The 20,593-nt window shown below is 38.3% G+C and overlaps 1 protein-coding gene across 1 annotated transcript; it reads left to right on the forward strand.

Annotated features, from left to right (window-relative positions):
* The first annotated feature begins 249 nt into the window (after positions 1–249).
* On the forward strand, positions 250–9,519 carry LOC106961143 (carbohydrate sulfotransferase 3). The gene is made up of 3 exons (XM_015054672.1): positions 250–524; positions 5,740–5,970; positions 6,542–9,519. The coding sequence occupies exons 2-3, from the start codon at positions 5,891–5,893 to the stop codon at positions 7,755–7,757; spliced, it is 1,296 nt and encodes a 431-aa protein (XP_014910158.1). The 5' UTR covers positions 250–524; positions 5,740–5,890; the 3' UTR covers positions 7,758–9,519.
* Positions 9,520–20,593: the final 11,074 nt, after the last annotated feature.

The raw sequence follows: 20,593 nt of genomic DNA on the forward strand, positions 1-20,593 counted from the left end.
ATGGAGTCATTCTTCTTTAGCTGAGACAAAAAGATAACCGCTAAACCCTGAATTTTTAATTCCAAAACTACATGTTAAACACGTTATAAGCCACAAACCTACACTTTTTTTCCTCTAAATACTGATAAGAATGTGCGTGTAAAGTTTATTTGACGAGTAATCAATTTGTGGGTTCAATGCATGGGATCGTTGGTGGCGCGCCTCCTGCTTGAAGCTCCGCTCCTCTGTAGCCAAAGTTGATTCAGTGCGAATCAGTGAGTTGCAACTGCTGGAGTTCTCATTCACTTACAGAGGATGCTCTCCCCACCATCCTGATCAACATGGTTTTATTGAACTCCCGTGATTTGCTTAGCGGAACTCCACCAAACGCTTCTTCGTTGCGAATGGATCGTTTTCTGTCGCAGAATTAAAGGCGCATTTTGAAAGCAATGGAATCAGTTTCCCTGCCGAGCCGCACTTTGAGAAGAGGCTGAACAAGTGGAATGAAAGCGGGACGCCTTCCGACATCATAGCTCATCATAATGGTTGGTTCTTAACAAGTTTGAGTTTGACTTTACTGACAGCAACCTGCTGAAGAACAGGAACAAGTTCAAAGTTTACAATATATCTCAAACAGTAAAGTTACTCCAAATAAGACACTTGTGACTTTGCTCATGCGACTTTTATTAAGACGACATGGTTTAATTTGTCCTCATGACTTAGGGGGATGATTCAGTCAGATTTATTTATCTTGAGCTTGTTTCTCCTGTAGACTTTAGTTTTCTAAATAGTAATGTTGTTTATGCTTCTATAAATCAGTGCATGCAAGTGCTTTAAGTTTGCTGCGGGGTTTCTACAACTTTTTCTCACTAAAAACCACACGGTTTAATACACTCATGAAACTGTGGGTGGCATTTGTATTCAACTTTGTTTGCCACTGGATGAAATCGAGCGCTACCAATCGTTTTGTAATTCGTAAATGTGGCCAATCTTAATCACTGCAGAAATACAGATGCTTTATGGAGGGAGATCTGTGAACAAACTGCATCATGAAAAGCAGGGCTAGGATGTAAAGCAATAACCCAACTTTTAACACTTGACTCTAGAAATAAAATTAGGCAAAAACGAAAACCTACTGACACACGAACCCTTTATTAAGCTTACGCAAGTTATGCACGACGATCATTATTCGGAGAAGCTGCCAATAGGTCTAGAAGCTACAGAGATCCACAGAGCAGGTGGAAGAAGATGTTGTAATACTATTTGCCATGCTCTCCATAGAGATGACCTGTATTTTTTTTTTTATGGACAGGGAAGCTGCTCTGAGTTTGTGGAAAGATGATTGAGCTATAGAGCAATCCCAAAATAAAATCTGCAAAGACAGGGAAAGCCTTCCAGCAAGACAGCGACCCAAATCGACCAAATCAGCGACAGAAAAGTTTGAATATATCTTAGTCAATTTCAAACAGCTATCCCTAACTGAGAATCTGTGGACATGAAACAAGAACAAGAGTGTTTTCACATTCTCTTTATCCAGTCTGATGTCCAATCTTTTGAAAGCCATATGCAAATATTGTGCTAATCGTTTTAGTTTTGCCAATGGCTTTACCTGTTATCGGTTTTATTTAACAGCTAGGCTTTCCAGTTTTATTTATGTGGGGAAGGATTACATAAAATATGCCCTGTGCATATACAGAGAACTGGTGGTTTATCTTGGTGGCTACTGAGCACAAAAAATTTGTTAATACCAAAAGCTATGGAATATACTCAATATTCATCAAGATACTTAAATGTGGCAAAAAATAATAACCTTTTTCTAATAGCAGTTTTAAGCTGTAACTTTTCTAATTTTCTATATCAGCTAGCTGTACCACATCTCTGAAAAAAATTCATTTGCATGTTCTCTCATCAATAATAATAATAATAATAATAATAATAATAATAATAATAATAATAATAATAATAATAATAAAAATCTGTTATTAAATTAAGCTACTACGACTTTCCGCCACCAGAAAGTGGAGTTGTGAGTGATGACAATTTGTGTTCCAATACTGAAAATGTTATTTGAATAGAAAACAGTGAAACTGACAAAACATGTGCATCCAAACAACAACATAAACCCATGTGAAATCCTGATATTTTAAAGGCTAAAATGTAAAACGATGCATGAAAACACAATACGAAATTATTTCAGGAGATAATACTCTCCCACATCAAATTTGTTTAACATAAATATTTCAAAAGCAATACATAAAGAAGCTAATGTGTATTGGAGAGTAAATCTATTGCTGCCATTCACTGTTCACTATATATTCACCTGGTACAGCAGACTCAGTAGACAGTTTAGTGTTTAGTCAAAACATGTTTATTCTTCATTCACTGAAGCAAACAGAGCAACATACAATATTCAGAAATCTTACTCAAGTAAGAGAAGCGTTATTTCAAAAATATATAGAAAAAACATTAGAAGTATATTTTTTCCCAATAAGCGACTAATTTTTCAATGTTCTTTCAGAATTTAACATGTGAGAAGAAAGTGTAAATAAAAGATCATCCCTATTTATCCTTCAACTCATATGTCCTTCAGTCTTATCTTAAACAAAATAAAACAATAGTGCATGAAACTACATGTCAGTTTTCATGCATTTGGTGGAGAAGAGAAAAATTCAGACTTTTCTGTATTTGACTTCCAAATCACCAATCAGAAACGATCATGAAAAACATGCTAAAGATTTATTTATTTTTTTTGCATTCTTTGTAAATAGGCCCTATTTGTATGCAAAGCCAAATTCCATAGTTGTAGTACAGTCACATGCAAAACAGGCTTGGGTGACTGCTGCTTAATTTGTCTCCACATAAGATTTACATTAAATAAGAGGCAGCTATTAAAGGCATTTTGTAACAAGATGATAAATGGTGCACAAGCGATTTTGTTATGAGCAGATGATCAAACGTGTCATATGCCTCAGTGGCTTGTGAATATTCACGAATGTCAGCTCAAGTGTCCCCCCCCCCTTTTACACAGCAGATGCAATAAGCTGAGATAATTGGTGTACATCTAATTTACTATATAAATGACAAAACATCTGACTACTTATTTACTTGATGAATTGTTGATGTGAAATATCTTTTTTCTTCCTGAAATTATATTATGTGGATAAAAATGCACATTTAGCTCTGCAGAAAGCTGTCAAAAAAGCTTGTAGGGTTTGTCAATAACTGTCTTCTTTGGGTCTTTTTGGTCTGTTACTTAGCTCAGGTGCTGCCATTTAGCACACGAGTGGCCGAGATAAAACTGGAAATTCTCTCAGGTGTAATACAACTTTGCTCCTGAAGAGTGTCGTTTCTCAGTCGAGGCCGATTGCGCACGAGTTACGACATCCGAGATCTAAGCCACTGATGGTGTGACGTGTAAATGACCAAGCAGTTTGTGTTCTGCTGCCTCACCCCAAAAGCAGGGTTCAGAGTCACTCCCATGTAAAGACCCCTTTGTGGTCGTGGCATGCGGCAGAGTGGTGCAAGACGGCGCAGACTTTTCCTTCCGATGAAAGCGCGTCTCATTGCACGGCTCACCTTTTTTCATTACATACTGTTCCACGTCAACAGTGCTTTCTCTCTGCCTCTACTGGAGCTGCAAAACTTCCTGTTCCCACTCGAAGAATTTCACAGGCACCGTCCAACCATTCCCTGTGTTTAGACTGCAGTCATTTGGACCTGCTTCTGTGCTCGCAACTGGCCGGGGCAGAGGTCGCAGCGGGATGTGAGAAATGAAAAGCTGCTTCTGCTAATACAAGAACCTGAAGGCACTCAGAGTTCAACGCAATTCAGAAAAGAGACTGGAAACACTTACGTGAAAATGTAGGAGGTAGTTTCAAGTTGCATTGTTTATTAACAGCAGCAGTTTGCCGGTGCGTCTCAAATTTGCCTCCGTGTTCAGGCTGTTTCGTTAACTGTGTTTGTGTTGCAGTTGATACACGAAAGCGAGGAAGGTAGGCAAGCATCTGCATCACTGTTGCCATTTTTCAGGGCTAAATGCCTTATTATAAATCTTTAGTGGCCCCCGAATAATTCAAATTTGAACAAAATATTGAGACAAATAAACAGCAACATGCCTGGAAGACCTATTGAAAAACAGCCAAATGTCTTTCAAAATTAAAATGGGCAATAGTTATAGATCATTTTCTTTTACTGAAGAATCCTTAAACTGCATGATGTTCACGAGAAATATAGTTGCGTTCAAGTGCATATAGCTTTTTCACCTCTTTTGGGGCATTCTGATTTATTATAATTTTAAGTCATATATTTTTTGAGAATTAATAATTTAAAAAAAATCCATAGAAATATAAAGGTAAAAATGACAAATCATGGTACAGGTAAAGAGATATCATTTTGTGGACGAAATAAAAATAACTCAACAGAACATACACTGCATGTCACACTGAGCACACACACAGTGAAAAATGGTCAAGGCAGTGTTATGCTCTGGGGCGTCTTTTCTTTCACTGAGACTGGGAAGATGGCAGAGCTGCATAAAGGATTGTCCTGAAAGAAAACTTTTTTTGTGTTTTTAAAGGCTGCAAATTGAGACAATTTTTTTTTACATTGGAAAAAACAAAAACTAAAGCAAAACAAAACTGTATGTTCAGATAAGCTGCCTCAGTATGGCTTCATGTCCCTGTTTGTCAGGATTACACTAAACTCTTAAGATTAGTCAGGGATCTAAGACGCACTGCAATTATCTTTGAGGTAAACCAGTATCATTCTTTCAAAAATGAGCAGTATGTTAGCAAATAGCTGCTATTAAATCCGCCCTTTTCTTCATTTAACTACCAAGCACCTCCAGTCTAACGACTTATAAAAGTCTCCAGCGGCCTCCAGGTGTAGAGCTCTACAATTTATGGTGCTGTGACAACCAGGCCTTCGCTTTCAGTTTCAGCACAGCACAGTTTTAGTTCTCAGCATCTGGACCTGTGCAGTCTACACGGCTTAGTTGCTCAAAGTCATTCAATGAGGACCACTGTTCACAATGTATTCTCCCAGTGTTACCAAAAACGAGAAGCTGTAGCTTTGGACTTCAGGCTGCTCTGCTGCCTACGTCTGCGGGTGGTAGACAGTATCACTTAAAGACCCGACAACCCGTGAGTTTTTTTGGCACGCAGCTTCGTAGAAGTGGGATAACAGTTTAATTGGAAAGATTGTGCTTGATTGCAGCCTGTCACTCATATTTTACTCTGCACTCGGTTGTTTGTCTGCTCAGTTTTTTAAAAGAACTTCTAGGCATGACTGACTCGTAAATACAGTGTCTCTATGTGCCCCAGCCCTCAGTCTGGCATGGTGGGTGGGCATGTTTCTAAAATGCACTGGTGCACTTAAAGATAACAAAGACTTCCTCATAACAAAGACTGGCTTATATCTGAGACTAACAATGTTTTTTTTTTTTTTTTACTTTTTACCTTATTATATGAAATGCTTTTGTGTTTTAGTAAATGCCTAAAACTCTCTTCTTTTGCAAAGGAGAGATACATGGCTGTGCACACTTATAAAAATTAGGGAAGCAAGAGTCTTTGGAACGTAAAAAGGCTTTGTGTAACGGTTCTTGTGACTCAGCATCACACTGCATTTTTGTGTCCACGCGATAGCATCAACTTCCCCCTACTAAATAAACATATCTAAAACACAGAGGCGTTTTTCACAACTGCCTGTCTTCAAATGTGCAGCATGTGATGCTGAGAGATTGATGTTGATTTCATTTTACAGGATGGGACATTGGCTACATTTGGGAACACAAATAACTGGAAGGCTCCTTAAGAAGGTGGCTGGTGACCTGAAAGACTGGCAGAACCCATTTGGAAGCAGAGTGTAAAAAAAAAAAAAGCAAAAAAACATCTAGACACAGCCGCGTCCGAGAATGAGAATCAAATACACAATACCCATTGTCTTCTTTGTGGCACTTGTTGTCATTGAGAAGGAAAACAGGATCATCTCGAGGTGAGTCCAATGTTCTCGTTTTGTCTCTTTGCCAATTTGTGCTCGCATCTCGTCCCATCCTACTTCCATTTCATGTCTGCAAACTAAATATTTTGTGTCATTGTGCTTGAAAGCTTTCATAATTACAAAGACAAATGTTAATAGAAATGCTAAAATCTCATGTCTACTTCAATTCCAGGATACAATTGATGATATCATGATATTTCTGGAGAATAAAAGTTTAGCCCCATGACCAACATATGGACCATTTGACTTTCATGAGATATTAGAGATTAGGGCCTCTGATCAAACAAAAATGACTTCGAGAGACCTCCTTGTAGCAGACATTAATTATTAGAGTCAGGTTTATGACTCCAATAGTTAATATCCACTATAAGGAAGAGATAATCAGTAAGAAAGAATGAGAAAGCTTTATGAAATTACCTTAAAAATTGATTAATGGTAAATATGAAATGCCAACAGGTACGCCTCAGCAAAGGTTATAGCAAATTAGATCTTTAAAACTCCACCACTGCAACTGCACTGCAAAACTGTCTTTAAATTTTAAAACTATGCTTTTTCATGTTTTTAGGGTGTCAGATAAGCTCAACCTGAAGCAGACCCCCCAAACTCCTCTACAGCCTGGTGCTTTCTCCCACTTAGTACTGAAGCACAATGTCTCCTTCCCCGCACTCAGCAAAGACTTCAAGGTGATGAAGCGGCGCCTAGAGAACTACAGCGAACACCAGGAGGTACCAAGAAAAGGAAGGAAACATGTTCTCCTGTTGGCCACCACCAGGACTGGATCCTCGTTTGTAGGCGAGTTTTTCAACCAGCAAAGTGACAACATGTTTTACCTATTCGAGCCTCTGTGGCATGTGGAGAAGATGTTGACGTTGGACACTGGAGGTACCAACGCCACTGCGTCGGCCAAGGCGTACCGTGACGTTCTCCAGCAGCTTTTTCTGTGCGACTTCTCCCTGCTGGAAAGCTTCATCGACCCGCTCCCTGTGAACCACATAACCACTAGCCTCTTTCGCCGGGAGTCCAGCAGCTTTCTGTGTGAGGAGTCCGTCTGCAGCCCTGTTGTCAAAGGTGTTTTTGAGCGGTACCGCTGCAAGACGAGACGCTGTGGGCCCCTGAACCTGACCCTGGCATCAGAGTCCTGCCTGAAGAAGGATCACAAGGTCATCAAGTCTGTAAGGGTTCGGCAGCTTGAAAATCTCCGTCCACTTACTGAGGATCCGCGTCTTGACATCAGATTCATCCAGCTGGTTCGGGATCCCCGGGCTGTGCTGGCCTCGCGTATGGTTGCGTTTGCTGCCAAGTATAAGAGCTGGAAGGAGTGGGCCCTGGGTGGGGAAGAGCCCCTCAATGAGGATGAGGTGAAGAAGCTCAAAGGCAACTGCGACAATATCCGGATGTCTGCGGAAGTCGGCCTCAGGCAACCCCCGTGGCTGCGTGGTCGGTACATGTTGGTGCGATATGAGGACATTGCTCGTTTTCCCATGAGGAAGGCAACGGAGATGTTTCGATTCTCTGGAATTCCTCTCACTCCACAAGTGAAAGCCTGGATCCTGAAGAACACCCAGGTTTCTAAGGAAACCAGCGGGGTTTATTCTACCCAGAAGAAATCCTCTGAACAAGTAGAGAAATGGAGGTTCAGTCTGCCATTCAAGATAGCCCAGGTTGTGCAGAGAGCTTGTGGGCCAACACTGAAGCTGTTTGGGTACAAATTTGTGAGCAGTGAAAAGATGCTAACAGACAAATCTATAAGTCTTATTGAAGATAAAGTCTTTAGGGTTTAAAATAAAAAAAAATATCACAATAGTAGAACAAATAGAGGAAAAAGGACAGTTATTATTTTTTTTACTTTATTTTCTTGAAGTGAGGTTCAATGAAGTCATTATCAGTGATAGTTTCCTTACCTGTAGTAGACTAATGTCATATTAGTAAGTTTGCAGGAAGAGGGATGGGGTAGAGTCATTCAAACAGATCACATTTTAGATCATTTTAACAATATAAAAACTGAAAATGTTTAGATATGTGAATGGGTTAACCATCCCATCTGTGGTCATTGTGCTTCAGAGATTTGTGTTTATTCTAAGTCTTTTATATAATGTATAAGGCTGGAATTATTGTCTTGTTACTGCATTTCTTTTTGTCAGCCTTAGTTCCTTTTTTTTAAACCTACTCTGACTCATTTGTGCTGTTTCTCTTTACTTCCTATTTTCATTATCTCTGTTTCTAAGGTTTCATTATTATTTTTTTTTTTTTTTTGTGCCAAATTCTAACTTGGTAAATAACATTATTTTCATTTTTGGTTATGTCCTGCATTTGTCCAGTTTTCAGTTTTTTTTTTGTTTTTTTTTTTTTGCATGTTAGCTTCTTTCAAGTGTCCCTCTGTTGTATTATCTCTCAGATTTCTCTCTCAGCTTTTTCCACAGCATATGTCACCAGTCGTCCCATTATTGTACCAATAATCATTCTGACCTGCAGATGTTCGTCTCCGTTCCCTCCTCTCATTGCAAACGTTGGCAGTTGTTTGTGCTTCTGGTTTCATTTCCGCCTACATTGAGGTTCTGTTCGCACTTTTCCTTGACATTATTCACGGTCAGGAGACTGCTGTTAAAGTTGTAAAGTGTAGATGGTTGATGGTTAATATAAAAGCATCAGATCATAAAAAATGAGTAACCCTGGTTAGCAATTAGCTTTCCAAAGCTCATGTAGTTCATATAATTTTCTGTTTATTGGTGCTGCATATAATTTATGGCAATATGACATCATTACAAGTAAGGGAACTTTGTTCTATATTTATTTTTATACTTAATTTTTATATTTTTTATTTTGTTTTTATCTAATAACTTTGCAGAACCTCACTTCAAAAAATTTTGAAATATTCCTTTAAAACCTGTTTGCATTGATTATATTTATTGTGATCAGTCCTCGTAAAACAGATGATCTGTTTTCATACCTTTTGTACAATTTAACATAGTTTGAGGTCATTATTTATAACCGAACTTTAAAGCTCAATAAAATACAGTTTAGCTCTTTTTGCACTCACAACTACTGCAACCCCATTGTCTGTTTTTTGTTCTGAAAGACCAAAATTTTATAGCTGTGGCTTTGTGAACAACAATGAGCAGTTTAACTAAAACACTTCCAGGAACCTCCACTCATTGTTTTTTGTGAAGTTTTTTTTTTTCTGCAGGAACAACAAGAATTATGATTGCACCAAAGACACACAAACCTGAAATTGTGTTGTATTGCAGTGTCTTGCCATGCAAATAGTTTATCTTTTGACTTTGGGAAGTAATCTCTCATGAAAATGTGTCTATTTGTTTCTCTGTCTATACTGGCTGAATCTGCTCATTTTGCACCTTTGCAGAAGTTACTGTTTTACAAATCTGTATTTTGACTTTGTTGAGGAAACATTTTGTCACCTCCCTAAAATAATGGCTTATGTCTTTTTTTTATTTTTATTTTTTTGCCAAACGTAGTTTTGGCAAAAACAAAAAAATCTCTCCCTTTTTATTGTTAAAAGATGATTTAGGGAAAGACTCACTTTTGACAAAAAAAAAAAAAAAAAAAATAATAAAAATAATTAATTAATTAATTAATTAAATTAGAAATTACTTAAGCCGTAAGTTTAGAAAGGTGACAATATTTTGCCATATGCTGTTCAAAATGTTTGCTAAAGATCACCTGAAGCAGATGTCGCTACTCTACTGTAAGCTAACATTCCAACTGCAGCTGGTTTGCAGGATTGTGCAAGGTTTCTCGACAGGTCTCTGTTGACACAGCTCTTTTGGCAGGTGTTGATAAGAGGCCACAATACCCTGATCTCTATTTATGTGCTGATGCTTGCCTTTTGTCTTTTGCAATAAATCGACTTTTAAATTAAATGCAAATTGTTATTTCTTGTAAATGGGGGGAAAAAAGAAAAAAAAAAAAAAAACCAAAAAAAAAAAAAAAAAAAAAAAAAAAAAAAAAAACTGCAAACAGATCCGGAAACAGTCTCCAGTCCTGACCACAGTAAACTGGATGTGTTTCAAACTGGAGATTGTCTCCCAGACTTGCAGCTCCTGCCAACACGTAGGAGTAGTATTTAGTGAGAAAAGCTGAGATTTCAGCTTGTTGCATCAGTAATTGATGGACGATTGACTGAGAAAAGCACACATTACCACAGAAGCCCTGCTTTATCAATTAAAGTCTTAATCTGTTTTATAGCACTAAATTAATTCATGATTGTTGGTTGTAAAACAGAACTACCAGCTGGATGGTGTGAACCACTAAACAATGTTTTTAAATTCTTTTCAGACTGTGATAAACTAACAAGTGGTGACGATTTGACTGAGATGGATTATTAAACGATATGTTCATAAAGCCTCATCTTTTCAGCAAGCTGCTGTATGTCACTGAATAAGAAAATCATCAGAAAATAAAAACGGATTTCAATTAAAAAGTTTAAAAAACATTCAAATATTTTTAGCATTGATTGTGTATTTTTTATGATTATGGGAGAAACCGTACATTCTGTTTTTCAGATATTTTCATAATTACATGAAACTAACAAAAAGGGGTTTTTAAAGCAAAGTCAGCCAACTGTAAATTAGATCTCCACACTGCACAGTATAGGTACTGAATACTTGATCTGGGCATCTTTTGCATAAATTACTCCATCAGTGTGGAGAAAGCCTGGCATGCTTTCACACTGGACATCAGGAAGGGTTAAAACAAGGACAGAGTTATCCTGAATACAGCCGTCTGTGGTTGTTCTTAAAGCTCCGACTTCAGCTGCAATTTACACCTCATGAAATTCCCTTAAATTCTTCAAAGAACTTCACTTCACAATTTTTTGAGGGTGCAGTTGAAGGTGCACCTTTTTCTACTACTCATTTTTCCTTTCACTCAACCTGAATTGCAGGCTCTTTAGCAATGGCCTCCATTTGGAGGATGTCATTGACTCTCTGGCAAACAGCTCTCAAGTTAGGACTTTTCCCTACGATTGAATTGGTCACAACATTTCTGTATTATTATTGATTTGATGCATTTCTGGGAATCTGAATCTTGGGTTGTCATGTGAAAACTTGTTTGTTTGTCGTCTTTCTCTGGATGGGTTTTTATTGAAATAAAATTTTGTTGCGCTCCTATCTGATAACAATAAAGGCATTTGGATTCTGATATAAGCTACAATCATCAAAAATAGCACAAATAAATGCTTGGAATAAATTGATCTGTGTGTAAGGAATTCATAAATATTAGTTTTACTTTTTGTTATTGAAATGCAGAAATAATTAATTTTTTGATGATCATCATCTGGTCAAAAAAATTACCCAAACACAAATTGTTTGGATAATTTTTTTATCCAAACAAATTATCATAAGGTTTGGCACTACAAATGTCTGTGCTGTGATGGTGGGTGGCAAAGGTAAAATTATAACCAAAATAGCAAAAGTAAAACAAAAAAGCCAGTGAAAGGCCTGTTTATTGCACCAAATTATTACAATAAATGAGCTGTGAGGAAAGATGTGAACTGTGAAAACTCCCCTCCCTCCTGTCTTTTTTTAGTTTTTGTTCCATGTGTTGCTTTAAAATCTGCTGCCAGTCTAGGTGTGGATGTGTTCTCTGTCGTTTTACTTTACAAATTGAGCCAATAATTTTCTGTTTTTAGTCTGTTTGTCTTGGCATTAGCCACAGAGAAACCACTAAACGCTGCCATCATCTGTACGCATTTATGCATGTTTGGACTTGTAATATGTCCCCTTGTGGACGCCCGCCAAAGTCGGAGGATTTCCTCACCATGTGACGCCTCCTCCAGTGGATGCTTCGAGGCTCATTCACTGCAAACGGGAGTCGGTTGAGTACGTTTTTAATCAAAAGATTCAAGAGCAAACTACAAGAATCAAGCTACAATCAAATCAGTACGTTTACCTCAGCTAAAACGATGGATTTAAATCATTCTCCCTTTTAATCCTTTACAAAAGCTTTACAAATGTTTGAGCTTTCAGCACCAAACTAGTTGAATAGCTGCAGCGGCAGCTGCCCTCACTGCCAGTGTGTTTACCACTGTGGCCCGGCTATTTAAATCTCCCAACCCAGTAATTACCCCATCCTTACATATAGTGTGGTCTAAGCCATTTCAGTCCACCTGACCCCACCCGCATACACAACTGCAGCATTTATGCAGTCTTTCTCTAACTCCGATCCAGTTTTTTCTCCTATTACACCAAAAATGATTTATTTGATTTAACGTCTATCCATTCATTCTCTGTTGAGCTTTACAGCTTGACAGCAGTTTCACTCAGAATTACAAATCACTGTCTTGGTCTCAGTGGTTGTGCTATTTTTGAGGAGAAAAAAAAAAAAGTGATCCCGGGTCTTCAGAATCAAGAAAGAAATTGTTGCGAGAAGAGGCTCAGCATTCATAAACTCCTCTGCTGTGACTTAATGTGGGATGTGTTGAGGGTGGAGTCGCTGCTTGGTTGGAGCAAATATAGAATAACCACTTTCCGCTGAATTAAAGCCTTCTCAGCCCCCCTCCTCAGCCATCAAATGAGGGCATTTAGGTAAACCACACCCTCCTGCCTTTTTATACGGCTCTCTGCCACATCAACCGTGAGCAGTTTGAAATATGCAAAGCAGCCCAATCTGTGACAAACAGAGAAAACTGAGGTGATTCCAACGCATCTCAGAGATGCACATAAAACTTGCGCCGCTGCTAAAGATAATGATGGCTGAAGAGAGGAGATGAATCTAAATACACGGCAAATGATCACATACTGAGGAATGCAATTCATAAAGCTCAAGTTGTTGCATGCGATAATGAGTGACTGCGCGAGACGCGGGAAGAGAAATTTACACTCCAGACTCACAGCAATAAACTGAGATAAGCAGAGAAAAACTGAGCAGTTCAGTCACCTAAAAGTGGTGTTTTGTTTTATGTAACTCTTCCACGGGAGTATTTTAGCCAAACATAACCTCTGTTCAGACAGTTGGCCAATTATTTGATTTAGTTATGTGAATGACACAATTCTTTTTTTTGCTGTCATGCTCTCTACAAGACAAATAAACACAACCTGTGTTTTAGGAGGCTATGAACAGCTGATGTACCAGACGTAAAAAGATGAACTTCTCAATTTTCTTCTATGCAGTGCCTGTCACGATTCTTGGGTGTTTGGCTTGTGGCGCTTATGATGGGTTATTTAGGTTTCAGAGTTCATGTTAGGTCTGTTTTCACAGCTTGTTCTTGTGTTCCTGCTGAATAGTTTCTCTAGGATATTCCTTAGGTTATGTTATTGTCTTTCTGTTTTATTTCAGCCAGTTTTATTACATGTTCCCTTCATTCCTTGCTCGTCAAGTTTGTTTATGCCTAGTTTCATAATTTATTCTTGAGCCTGGATTGTTTTTATTTTTTTTCCCCTGACGTTACTCCTGTTATGTTCTTTCAAAGTTAGTGTCTTGGTTTTGTTTTTACTCTTTGTTCGTTTCTCCGCTGTCTGGGAGGTTTTGCTATGTTTCATTTTTTTTTTCAAATTTGCATTCATTTTCTTAGATTCCTCTCTGGCCGGTTTCACGTTTAGATTCCTATTTTGTCTCAGTTCTGCTCCTGTGTCTCTCCAATTAAACCCAACGAATCCACACGTGGAACCCCATCTCAGATATCAGTTGCCTGTTTCTCCAGCTATTTAAGTTCCTGGCTGGATTCTCTGTTTTGTTTTGTTCTGTTTAATCCCATGGTTGTGCCACGCCTAATCAAGTTTTTGCCTTTTTAAAATAAATCATCACCATGTCACACTTCAGCAGTCCTTTGCACACTGGCTCGGCAAGAACTCCCATGACGTCGTATTCACGTCCCTTAAACGTTTGCATGTATTGCATTGCCACAGCCACAAACTTTCGTAGAGTTTATTGGAATCTTATGTGATATACCATCAAAAGAAAAAAAACAAAAATAATACACATAAAAATCTAAAGCGTGCACTTGCCTTTTTGTTCATTCTCTTTGCATCAATAGCTTTCGCTCTAATGACAGCTTTGTAGACGTCTCTACAAGCTTTGCACGTCTAGAGACGGAAACTTTGACCTGTTCTCATTTGCAAAATAGTTCAAGCTCACTTTGATTGGATGGCTGCTCTGAGTTCATGTTTTGTATTGTTGTCATGTTGGAATGTGAACCTCCATTTGTTATTTTTATACAGAATCCAAGATTACTCTGTATTTAACTCAATCTGTCTTCTAATAGCCTCTGACCAGCTTCGAGGTTCATGCATTTCCTCACAATGATGCATCCACCAACATGTGGCAGACACTAACACCTAACCTGTGCGTCTGTGGAGCTCTCAGAGTCGCCATTGGCTGCTTCAAGATAAATGCCTTCCCTGCCTGGGAACAGTTGTGTTTTGACAGGTTTTTAAGTTCTATAATTTTCTTCCCCTATTCAGATGATGGGTTGAAAATGTTTGGATGTTGATTTATAACCTAACGCTGCGTTGAGATTAAAACCTTTCAACAAATTTCCCCCTGACCTGCATGTTGTGTTTTTTCTGTCAACATGACAATATTTGTTCATTCGCTAATGAAAACTTTGAGGCCTTCAAAGAACAGCTCAGTTTAAATTACACACTAGTGGATTTCACTATTAAGGCAGCTTCTGAATGCAGCTGGTTACACTGGATTTAATCCAGGAGGTTGTAGGGGGCAAATGTATGCTACAATTTTCTATTTATGTATATATATTTTTAAAATAGGTTAATAAATGAAGGGATATGAATACCTTTGCAAGGCATTGCATGAGCAAAACCTAAGAGCAGAAACATTTCCACACATTTTTCATCTCTATCTATATGCTTTCTCATCATCCAGAGAGAAGTTTGCTGTTGTTTCCTTATTCTGGGCAACAGAAAACTTTCAAAATCCCAATTAAGCAGCTTTGAAATTAACTTATCGGCAGGTTTTTTTTAACTTCTCATCTGTTAAATAGCAATTTAAAATGTCAAAGTAATATGCCACATGGCATCATCTGAAGCTGCTCTCTTTTTTTGGTGGACTTCATTGTGGTTAACCACAGCTTAGTGCCTTAGGACAAAACGGAAATGGATGCCTATTTTCTTGGCATTTAAACTCAACAAAATGTAGGAAGGTGTGGGCAGAGGCTCGAACTGTCTGACCATTACAGCCACTAAAATGTAAAAATGACACAAAATGACAATAATTACAACCAACTGTGGTAGCAAGAAATAAGCTAAGAGAATGTTCTCTTTCTGATGTGCTGGTCAGAAATATTCTCATTAAACATATTTTGGAAATGCCACATCTTGGGTAAAAATGTGACTCTAAGTAAACTCAGTAAAATCCAGTTTGTAGTTATATTTCAGTACTGTGCATTTGTATTGCAATAAGGCTTTATGTGGCGAGGCTTTGTTTGATGATGAACTCTGGACAGTAAATCCTTTCAAAGGGCTAAATATCACCACATTTTGGAGTTAGAAAGAAAATATATGTTTTTGGAGCATAATTAAAATGTCCTTTGACTTAAAAAGGAGCCGTGCACGCCTCTCCAGAAACATTATTTATGCAACGTATGAATGATGACATTGCATTTAAAACAGCAGAGTGTGACTGTTAATTGGGTTGTTTTCTGAATGGAAAAAAGAAGAATGTGTCGAATGGATGCGTGGTGGTAACACAGAAAAGTACGAGACGGGCACTCTTAGTTTCCACCAGACTTGTTTTGCAGGAAAAGTATGTGAGAGTCATGAAAGTATAAACCAACTTTTTGTCCTAAAATTAGGAAACTGTGAGGAAACTATTAGAATTTTATCTTCCAGAGAAGGACTAAATCCAGGCTGAGTGCTGAAGGCACAACCCATTTCAAGCCACGGTGATGAAAGCCACGTTCAGTGGAATCAGTAGCTGCACAGTTGGGTGACAGGTATGAAAGTCTGCATCCATTTTTTGTTATAAAGGATGTGGTGATGTCCATGGAAAACTTAGAACAGGTGTAAAGTTTTAACCCCGAAAAATGAGTGCAGATTGATATTTTCTTCTCTGTATCTGAGCTAAATGAATGAGGACGTCTGAATGCAACTACCAACCAACTGTAATATTTTGGCTCCCATCTAAAAACAATGTGGGACATTTGCTTTAACCTGTCTGTCACTAGAGGACCCAAATTTGGGTCCTCTCTCGTGACAGCGGTGTCAAACTCCAGTCCTCAAGGGCCTCTGTCCTGCAACTTTTAGTTGTGCCTCTGCTGCACCACACCTGAAAAGAATAATTAGGTCATTAGCAAGGCTCAGGAGAACCGATCTACACAGGGAGGAGGTAATTAAGCCATTTCATTCCACTGTTTTTTACCTGTTTCACATCTAAACACTGCAGGACAGCGGCCCTTGAGGACTGGAGTTTGACACCCCTGTATTGTGAATGACAACCTGTGAATGACAGGTTAAGCGGCTTCTATGGTCTAAATAAAATGCTTTTCTGAGAAAACTGGTGACAGGTGGACCTCTAGAGTTTAATAGGACTACTTTTTTTGCCAGCTATTTAATTTGGGAATTTAATTTCCCTGTTTGTTTTCCACCATTACAAGGTTGTGTAATATCAAAGAACAAAGCATCAAAGGAGAAATTTAAGTACTGAGGTTCATGCACATTAGAGTGACAACACCTGTCAGAATCAAAACAGATGTCAGGGTGTGCAACAGACTGATTTCAAATTCCTGGGTAGGGCATATTTCTGTTAGGAGGTCATGCTACTGCACTCAGACTACATTTTCTCTGATTTCCCATTCCTCCCTGGACAAAGTCTGACATAAAAAGACTTTCTTCTCCCCTTTGAGGTACAGTATGTCCTTCAAGGTGTTCCTCAATGGATATAAACTTTGGGGATTTACTGTCCAAATATGATAAAGTATTTGACTTATTTGCATAACTTTTAAAACTGTTTTCACAAGCTTTCCCCAGAACAGGCTTATCATTTCTTGACCTCAGCATGTATACAAAAAGCTGCCAAGTCGAGAAAGTACATGCTGAGAAAACATATGCTGAAAGATTTGACTCTAAATTTAGACCAACAATCAAGGTAAAAAAAATAAATAAAAAAGAGGTCTTTTCCATTTTGATAAAGCTGGTCAGAAAATGGCCTTGTCGATGGGGGTGGCTTGGGGACATGGGTAGGGGGGGTTGGCAAAGTAAATCGCCGGGGTTAGGTCAGTAGGGTGTGCAAAGACAACAAGATGGCTTTTTGTATTCTTGTAGCTCCTTTTGTTTCCACATCTTTTGGAAAATTTCCCAGGGGATGAACTCGATCCTGCTTTAATATGGAGGCATACATGACAGGGCACTGCATTTAAACTCAGTAAGTACCAACACAACCTGAATATATTCTTCATAGTTTAGATTCAGATACAGATTTAGATATTGAGTAACAAACACAGTAGAGCCTTTCTGCATTTTGAAGCAAAGTTCTCGGGGAAGCCCCTTCACCTCCCCCCCTTCCCCCACAAAACTTCAGTCTTTTCTTTCATGAATACCTCCTTTTGTGTCAGAACCACTGAGCAAGAGTGAAAAGCCCTTCAGAAATAAATTTAGGGCTACTGAATGGGTCTCTCCATTTGTCCCACTCCACTGGCTTTGCTCCAAACACAGTGTAAGAGTCTTTCCTCTGCCAACACTTGTCACAGTAAAACATGCATTGCAGTCTGGGCCTCTGAAGGAGCAGGAGTTTAAGGAGTGGCTAATGAGAAACATCATGCATCAGCACAGAACTTCCTTATTCCCCATAAGATTATCAATTATAGATTAATCTCCAGCCTTAACGGCTTAATGACAGGCGTTTTCCTTGATGACACGTGAGAAATAACCTTGTGACTCTGCAGTGCGACTGCCAGAGACCAGTGACATCAGTAAAGATGGTGAAAAATGTTTGTAGGACAAACCAGAGTGACTAATGAATGTTGATAGCAGTCATTCTGGACAAATCTCCATATTGTATATCGCTATACAGCCAATTCCACCAAAAAAAACAAAAAAGAAAACATCAAAAATATTGTTTTATTGTTAAACTGATTCTTTTACACACATAACATTTCTGTTATATCATTATTGTTTCATGGGTTGCATGCTGGATCAGCTGGTAGCAATGTTTTGTTTACATCTCTGAGCAGTTTGTATTCAAGGGATATAACTGACAAAAAACAAATGTAGATTTTTGATTTTTGCATTGATAAAACTGTCTGCTTAATCAGTCACCGATCGCTTCCTGTTTCAATAGAGTATAAATATGAAGTGACCGAACCTTTGAGCCATCAGCCACTCAACTTGAGCATTCAAGTCTATCTTGCCACCTCGCGTTGTCATATCCTGGGGGGTTTTGGGTAGTTTTAGTTTGCCTGCGTTTGCATTTTTTTTACTTTTCTCACCTGTGATCAGCTTTAGCTTCTGTTCTTTTGATTAATCTTGTCTTCGTAGTTGTTTATTATTTAGGTTAGATCTGATGTTCATTCTTTGTGTTATGTTAGTTGTTCTTTGCTACTGTTCGATGTACATTTCCCCAGCTCCCCTGTTAGTGTTTGCTCCTCGTTGCTCCTTTGTGCCGTCTCCCTCTTCCTCAGCCTGCCTTCTGCTCTTTCCTCACAGCTGCATCCTGTTTGTAATTAATCAGATGTTGCTGTTATCAAGCTCCCAGTATTCAAGCTGCTAGGGAATCTTTGTCACCATGGTTCAGGCGACAAAGATTCACCTGAATCACGGACTCTGTCTCAGATCTCAGTAGCTAACTGTCTATCTTAATCATATAAATGTGTCAATAAATATCTGACTGAAAACAAAGCTATCTGATTGTAGTCAGAGATGGAAGACCTTAACATACATGAGTCTAAACCTCTGCCTTCATAATAAACAAACACACAGTTTTTAAACTCAACACCATTAAAAAAATAATAAAAAATCCATCCTGACAAACTAAAAATAGGTATGTAAAATAAAACACTTCTTTGTTTTCTTTCCTCTTTTTCTTTTGTTGTGTTTATCTCTACCACCACTAAATATACCTTGAGTGAAACTGCCAGGAGAGTCAAGTCCTCATTCTTCACAGTGGTCACTCCTTCTGATTCCAGCAGTTAGACTGAAACAGTTTTATACCTCTTTGGCCGTGCCATTTCTCGGACACAAAGCGGCTCTATTTTCAGCACACAGGGCTGTGGTCTTCTGCAGTTTGTGGACTCAGATAAAGTGTGGTTGAAATTCCCTGTTGAGAAAGAAAATGTTGGGAAAAGAGGCCAATCTTTCAGTTGGGCTAACATTTACCTTCTTTCATTGCAAGATTCTTATCAAAAGATTGAGGTCCAGCCTGAAGAAAGAACTCAACAAAACCCGGCTTCATTGTCAGCATCCTAAGAACCTCCTCTGTCTTTTCTATGAGTAATTCAAGCTGGCTTGTAGTGACACTAATCATTTCTGCAACTGACACAGAGGAAAAGGGTTTAATTCTGGAAACAAGGTGGAGTTGTACAAAACACTGTGCGTAATCGGTGTTTCAGAGTGGCATAACTAATTTCAGTGGCAAAATGTAGAAAAGTTCAAAAGGTATAAATGCTTCCAAGGCATTGTGTAGATCAATAATTCTACTTGGGTCACAAATAAGTAAGCATGGGGTCTTGAGGTTGTCTTTAGAAAATAGCCCATATTCCAAAAATAATAAGTGCATGCATCCCATAAATAGTGTAATAGAAAAAAAAATATGCTGCTTATTTTGCAAGTGTACCACTTTTTAACTGTTATCAGAAAAAAAAAAATAAATGCTTGACTGCTGAATAAAGAGTTGGGATTTCATACTTCTTGCATTCTTATGTTGTGGGGCAGAAGGGAACTGCTGGAGTTGATGTGGTTTTTAACAATTTTGCTTGGCCAGATCACAAAGTCAGTGGTTTTTCTTGTTTGTTTGTTTTTTACAAGCAAAGTGTTGTTCAAAGGTGTCACTTTGGGGTACAAATTGAGCTTTAAACCTCTGAGAGGGTCTCTGTGAGCCATTTCTGTATCTGCATTTTAATACAGCAGACTGACACTCCACAGTGGTAAAATATTGCCACTTAACTTTCAATAGAAACATTGTATGCAAGACAAAAGATAACAGGAAGCAAAATGAGCTCAATCACTTTAGAGCTCCCCCCACCATGTTACGCCAAACTTGAAAACTAGACAGACAGAGTAGATCACAGCAAAATCACTCAACACATCTGAAGATAAATATGCAGAGCAAACAGCAAACAAGATCAGTTTTCTCATATATAAAATATATTAACAGCATAACAATCACAACTTATTTCTCAGGTCTTCAAAAGGGAATGAGAAACAATAGTTTTACTTGGTTTAAGCATATATTCCTTGTCACATCATCAGAACAGGATTAAAGAAAACTATGGAAATATGGAACGAGAAAATTCAATAACTTCTGTGTAATGAAAAAAAAAAGTTTGAATATTGTATCTTTGGCTTAATGAAAACATTGGATTTTTTTTACAGATACTATGGCAACAGTTGTTTCTCTTTGCACGGTTGACGGCAGTGTGGCAAGTATTTGTGGTAGGATGTGGTTGGTGTGCATCATTTCCGAGAGAGAGGAGAGTAAAATCTTGACAGCA

The sequence above is a fragment of the Poecilia latipinna genome, unplaced genomic scaffold (genome assembly GCF_001443285.1).
Source record: "Poecilia latipinna isolate Pla-1442-1.1 unplaced genomic scaffold, P_latipinna-1.0 Scaffold1269, whole genome shotgun sequence".
Classification (NCBI taxonomy): Eukaryota; Metazoa; Chordata; class Actinopteri; order Cyprinodontiformes; family Poeciliidae; genus Poecilia; species Poecilia latipinna.